The 6,806-nt window shown below is 38.8% G+C and overlaps 1 protein-coding gene across 5 annotated transcripts in view; it reads left to right on the top strand.

Annotated features, from left to right (window-relative positions):
• The window catches only part of STAU1 (staufen double-stranded RNA binding protein 1), a 25,884-nt gene extending 19,896 nt beyond the window's left edge, over nt 1-5,988 (top strand). For 4 of the 5 annotated variants that reach the window (XM_035900864.1, XM_035900863.1, XM_009645458.2 and 1 more), the window contains 5 exons: nt 408-480; nt 839-1,158; nt 1,897-2,019; nt 3,554-3,639; nt 4,291-5,988. In XM_035900864.1, coding sequence (XP_035756757.1) covers nt 408-480; nt 839-1,158; nt 1,897-2,019; nt 3,554-3,639; nt 4,291-4,378 — 690 coding nt within the window. In that variant the 3' untranslated portion in view covers nt 4,379-5,988. The remainder of the gene's footprint in view (nt 1-407; nt 481-838; nt 1,159-1,896; nt 2,020-3,553; nt 3,640-4,290) is intronic. The other variant, XM_035900862.1, reaches the window with a different exon arrangement.
• The last annotated feature ends 818 nt before the right edge of the window (nt 5,989-6,806 follow it).

The following is a 6,806-nucleotide window of genomic DNA, read 5'->3' as shown; positions in this document are numbered from 1 at the left end:
GCCTTGCATTCTCCTGTTGATTCAGCAGGTGTTATCAGGGGGATGAAGTAGCAAGTCTGGTTTTAATTTTCTCCTTTTCCATGTATATGCTCTATGTTGTCCTCAGCAGTACTAGCTGATGTTAGTTTAACTGGCTTTATTACAGTATCTACTTCTCAATATCTGTGTTCTTAATACCACTTCACTAGTCTCTAGATAGTTTTAGCCATTCAGTGATTAAGAATCATTGAACTTGTCTTTTCTTGGTAGCTACGTAATAATTGAGGGTTTCGAACAATAAATTCTTCAGTAAACTTTTGAGTAGTCAGATCACCTACAGCTTGAAAACTTTAAAACTTAGAGGGGCGGAGGGGAAGTTTTAAAGGGATATTGTGGTTTTGGCTTTTTTTTTTCCTTTTATTTTTAAGACACCAGTGAAGAAACCAGGTGATGGAAGAAAAGTAACCTTCTTTGAGCCAGGCTCTGAAGAGACTTCAACTAGTAAGTAACTTTATTAAAAGAAACGTGGCCCTGTTGAGATGTATGTGTATGTAAGAGGTGTTTCTCAGTCCCTTCAGCAGTGCCATTTAACACACTGTATTGAGCACAGGCATGCAACTGCCGGCTTGCAAGCTAAATCTACCCCCAGGGAGGGTTTTGTTCACTGATGTCCTGATGATGCTGAATCTCTGACCCATCAAAGGCAAATCAAGCTCGCCAAGTTTGTTAGTGTTTCAAAAGTCATTTGAAACCATTTTTTTCAAAAGTGGCTTTTGATGCCTGTATGGGCCTTCATGTGCCTGCAGAGGCCTCATGGAAATAGCTAGCATCTGGTCAGTATTTATCTCTCTCTTCTCAGGTAATAAAGAAGATGAGTTTAGGATGCCTTATCTCAGCCATCAGCAGCTTCCTGCTGGAATTCTTCCCATGGTCCCTGAGGTTGCACAAGCTGTAGGAGCCAATCAAGGACACCACACCAAAGAGTTCAACAGGGCAGCCCCAAATCCTGCCAAGGCTACAGTAACAGCAATGATTGCTAGAGAGCTATTGTACGGTGGTACTTCTCCTACTGCTGAGACCATATTAAAGAATAACAACTCATCGGGCCACGTACCCCACGGACCACTTACTAGGCCCTCCGAGCAGCTGGACTATCTTTCCAATGTTCAAGGAATCCAGGTAAATGTTCAGCTTTGCAAGATTTCTTCCAAAGCTGTCCAAACTGGTCCAGCCTGTTGTTTGCTCTAAAGCTTTTTTAGTTCTGCTGGCAACTGATGTATTCTGAGGCTGCTTGTTAAGCTGAAATTCATGTAAATGTTTCACTTTACATATCAAATGTACTGAATTTTACAGCTGCTTTTATTTAGTTTTCAAATGTGCAGCATCAGCCTTAATTCAGTGCTGCTCTGAAGTCTTGGAAGAAAAAAATTGAAAGTAATGTTTTCTGAAAATTACTGTGATGTATGAACATAATATGAACTTGAACTTGGCTGATCTGAAATTTTTTTTTATTAATCTTTCATACATTAACATTTGCTGTAAGCTGTACATTTTCTTGTGTTTGGTCCCTTTAATCAGAATTGCATGTAAGTTCCTATATTAATACATTAAAGGAGCTCGGTGGATTAAAAAGTATAATAGGGGAAACTTTAAATGCAGATAGCTATGATCGGAATAAAGGTCCCAGCAACAATCGTTGTTACAGAGCCACTTTTATTCAGAGGACTTGCAGAGCTCTCGTGGTTACTAAAGAACATTGCAAGTGAAGTCGAACTTCAAACTAAATAGCTCTGTTGTCTGACAGAATGATTTTAAGTAAGGTTCAGCTTCATGTATGGGCAAATAATCTATAGCAATTGTGATACATTTCCTGTACTTGGTTAACTGAAAAGAACTAAATCCTTCTCTTTTCTTCAGGTTGAATATAAAGACTTTCCAAAAAATAACAAGAACGAATTTGTATCTCTTATAAACTGTTCCTCTCAGCCACCACTGATCAGCCATGGAATTGGAAAGGATGTAGAGTCTTGCCACGATATGGTATGATGAATGTTGCTGGAATGCTTTCTCTTTGGCCTTCAGTGAGCTGAGGGATGCAGTGGATAGACCAAGGTTTCACATTGCTGCTGGATAGCAGTGAATTAAATGCTGTACAATTCCCTGGCTAATTTTTGTCCAATACTTCACAGGTTGCTGAAGTAATTGATTAATAGTATCAGAATCTAATCTGACTGACCTTAAAATCCTTAATATATGCTCACAGTTTTGGTCTACAGAAAGCGCATTTGCTTTATCTTGATACTGTTTGCATGAGCACATATTAAAGAAAATGTATGAAAAGGAACTTTTAAAACATGAAAGCATATCAGCTTATTTTCTGTAACAGAATGGGCTGATATTTCGTTGGGAACTGTAATACTTGGGTTCATGTTACCAGGCTTTCTGCTAGAACAAAATCCAAAATGGATGAAATGCAATTTGCCATTAGATGACAGGAGAGGCTCTAAATTTGTTAAGCTCCCTTTATAAATAAGAACTTTTATTCACAGTAGCTGACATATTTCTTGGTGAAAGAATGCGTCTTCTAGACTGTAAACTGTAAGGGACTTTGTTTGTAAAAGATGTTACATATTGCTAACAATATGCACACAGACTACTGTAATTGGGGAAGAGTTGAGTTCTTTTGGTATCGAGCAGTGACCCAAGTACTGACTGCTGGCTAAAGTAACAGTTTGCAATACATAAATACACTTAGGGAAACCTCATTTTACTGATTTTTATGCTAAAAAATTTTGCTGTAATTTTCTAACATCTATAATTTGCTGGAGATTTCTTTGATCTTTGTCATTTAATTTTGACACTTTCATACCCATCTCTACGTCCTGCTGTAAAGAGCTCCTGTAAGACTAAGCACACAAGTCAGCGCGGTAGGGAGAAGGGAGAAGGAGCTTAACCACTGCGACTGGGCCCATGTGCGACCCTTCCTCTCTTCACATACTCAGCTTTCGCTAACACATGTGCCGTAACTAATCAGGGATGTTCTGGAAAGGTGCACCTGAAATTGATCTGAATAAAATGGAAAACAATTTTCAGTTCTCGAAGGAGGTGACTGACTTTTGCATTAGCCACGTCACATTGACTCTTTTTTTAAACAGTCACACGTCCCCTATCTGTGGTGTAATTCTGATTCTTGTGTAACTTGTTTTCTTTTTCTGCAAAGGACTTTTTGGTTCTGTGTTTTTTTTATGTCCTCTATCTTAAGCTCTGTACAGTTTGAGCCATTACTAATTTAGTGTCTTTTCCCTTGATGTTAATACTGATGGTAAATTCATTTTCCCCCGTTGCTAAAACAAATGCAATGGGGATCCCCTAGCCACAGCACCATTCTGTTGTTTAATGTAGCAAGATGCAATTCTACACCATTGCATTTTTTTCCACCATAATTACGCATCTTTAAAAATACGCTGCCAAAATTGGAACATTTACTTTGTTTTAAGTGAGCCCCGGCCCTGCTTTCACTAAATGACTGAAACGCACTCAGGTTGAATTGCTGAACGCGCTCTCTTTTCTTTAGGCTGCATTGAATATTTTAAAGTTGCTGTCTGAGTTGGACCAACAAACCACAGAGATGCCAAGGACAGGAAATGGACCAATGTCTGTGTGAGTGTGACCCATTGACTTTCCCTTGCATTAATGGAAACCTCTGGTCCTATGACGTTCTATAAACAGATAAAATGTGTGAGGGTTTTTTTCTTTGCCAGAAAAGTTAAAATGCCAAGGGCTGTTACCGTCTTCAGAAGGATGAAAGGGTAGGTTTTATGACCAAGCTCATAGCTTTCATGTGTCAAACGCGAATTGCTAAGCAGGAGCAAGTGGATAACGTGCAGTGGCTGTGATACAGAGCAATTCTGACTGTGATCCCTCTCCTGAAACTATTTGTTTACATGTAGTGGTAAATACTGGGGCTTCTCAGTGTGTTTAAGTGTTACAGCTGCTCCTCTCTTTCTAGAGGTCTCCTGTGTGTAAACTGTAAACAATGTGTAGGTTTCGCAGCTTCCTTTCAGCAGAAACATGGAGGGTTGCAAATTACTCCCTTTGACAAGAAAAAAAAAAGTTTATCCTAAAAGAAAGTTTAGGTAATAAGCTGACAAAATGGTGGCATTAACAGAGTGGTAATTGATTAGAAATGGAGGCCAGTTATATGGACACAAATTGTTATATGCGCCTCAGGTTCTTTGTATCTGATTCAGAAGCCTCTTACTCGTGGAGACAGTGGTTTATCCTGAGTAACGGGTGTTTTCTCATTTGCAGATGTGTGAAACAAGAAATGGAAAGTGACCCTCTTCTCAAACCGGCTAACTCAAACACTTTGGGACAAACACTGGACAGCACTGCCTGAAAAAGGCTTTTGACTGGACCCAAACCTGAAAGCACCAGAGAAAATCAAATGCTTCCTATTAATGTAACCTAACTGTTTTAGAGTGCTACAGTCTTTACAACCTACTGTAGTGTCTAAATCATAACCGTTGCTTTTTCTTCAGACAGTGATAAATTTTTAGTTTCATTATGTTGTTTTGATTGAAATGACACTATAAATTTTTCATTTTAAAGTTTCTTAATTGTATCTAGAACAATAGCACAGTTTAGAAACTTTGTCTTCTGAGACTGACATGTTATCTGTGAACTAACTTGGGAAGATCATATCCATGTATGTGGTTATTTTGTTTTTACTGAAATAGAGTTTCACTGGAAACAAATTGTGTGCCCACTGTTTTAAAAAGTCCAGTATTTTCGCAAACCTAGCTTAATTATCCAACGGTTGAATGAATTAAAACACTTTAGGAATTTTAAACTTTGTTTGATCATTTTTGGTTAATTTCTAGTTTTCTTGAGTGGGGGGTAGGGGAACTCGAATGCGACATGACTTTAAATGATCTCTGATCTGTGTTTTAGGGATTGTGTGTGTAGATGGCACACAGCTCACTACATTACAGGATATGATCTCAATGTAGTGCATATAAAACCGCAGATTGATTTTCCTTGAGTGCTTTATACTGTTTAATTACATCTCCATGTAGGGCTGAAAAAAATTACCTATGTTTATATATAAACTGTGTTGCTTTTGATGTTGTGTTATTGCGCACTGAACCGTGCGCAATAAAGTTTTTTGCATATGGTCCAGGTAAAGCACGATAGCCTTGCAAGTTAAGTACTGCTTCAGTTCATTGTTTACGCTGGAATTTTTTCTCCCCATGGAATGTAAGTAAAACGTAGTGTTTGTCACCAATAAATGGTAATACTAAATTTTTTTGGTTAATTTATTCTTGTATGCCACTACAGGGGCTGCTTTTTTATAGGATTTGTAATGCTTGTGATATAGTACGGGCAGTATTGTAAAGCTATGGAGTAACTGTACAATGGTTATCAATTACATATAAATAACTACTATTTAGTAATGTGGAGGATGTGAAAACCTGGCAAGGTCAAGGAAATTCAAAAGTAATGTGGGTACATTTTGTTATTTGTGCCACGGTGTGTTAGTGCAACTGTATTACTGGGAGCTTAAACTAAAGACACAATTATGACAAGAAACCTGGCACAACAGGTTGGTATGAGTTCAAAGTTTAAGTCTCTACTTTTAAGTTTCCTTGTTTGCTTGTAATTTGAGTCATAACCTTGCCTTGCACTTAGTAATTTGGGGGGTGGGGGGGAGTACTTTCAAAACAAAACCTTCCCTCTAGCAACAAAAACTGGCACCGTAGACTGACACATGACAGTGTATCGTTTGGATGTGAAGTACGTTCAGTGTGTACTTAACCGGTAATCTGTAGCAGCACTTCCTAACCAGCCGACCGCAGCGCCTGCGGTAACTCTGGTCGCAGAACGCAGTTACTGCATACGCTGGGTCTCAAAGCTAAACGGCTCGGCCATTTTATTTGCATTATCAAAAGCAATTGGGCCACGTTAACTGCATACCAAATTTTATTGAATCAAGTTGATTTTGATCATTATAAGAGCAAAAAAACATTGTAAAGTTTTTTGGTTTTGGTTTGGTTTTGTTTTTTTTTTACATTTGTAGAACTAAAATGCTGTACATTTAAAAATTAAAAGAAACTTGCTGGGCTGAGGCTTTGTATTGCAAATTCTTACACCTTAGAAACTACTTCTCAAACCATTTATATTGGAGAACAGATACCACGCTGATGGCGGTGTAAATGGTCTTCCTGCATTTATCCACTGCGACTTAGGAGTTTTCTCTTTGGATGGGACTAGAGCCTGTGCTCCTGACTGGTTTGCAGCATTCATTTGTTGATAATCCTACGTTTCATTTGAACCTTAATTAAGGTAATTTGCCATAGAGCCCTCTGTATCAATACTCTTAAATGCATCTATCATCTTCAAGGTGCTGTGCAAGAGAAGGTTCTTTTGTCAAAGACCTTGTCATCACAGCCTCATGACGGAAGACTCCAGGTCACTCTGTGGACTCTAGGTAAGCCGAAGTAGTTCTGGATAAAAGTGTGGGGGTTTTCTAGAGCACTACAATCACTTGCTTTTTCTGTTGTCTCCTCTGTGTTTGGTGCAGCAAAGGCCAGGAAGAACCTGAAGGCTTTATATGATGCTTTGGTTCAACGGATACTAAAATGTTCCCCAAAGAACAGAAATACGAGAAAACTGAGGTGAAGGTGAAATTCCTCGGTCTGCAGTAGGCCAGCAGGCCAGCGCTGGCGTGAAGCAGCGTACGTTTCTGAGTACTAGCAAGGTGCAGTCTGCAAGACACCTCACCTTTTTGGACTCTTTCTTTGAACTTTTTACTTTTGTTTTTGATC

Source organism: Egretta garzetta, unplaced genomic scaffold, assembly GCF_000687185.1.
Source record: "Egretta garzetta isolate BGI_Z169 unplaced genomic scaffold, ASM68718v1 scaffold188, whole genome shotgun sequence".
Taxonomy (NCBI): Eukaryota; Metazoa; Chordata; class Aves; order Pelecaniformes; family Ardeidae; genus Egretta; species Egretta garzetta.
Note: the sequence above shows the minus strand (reverse complement) of the source record. Positions and strands in the feature narration are given on the sequence as shown.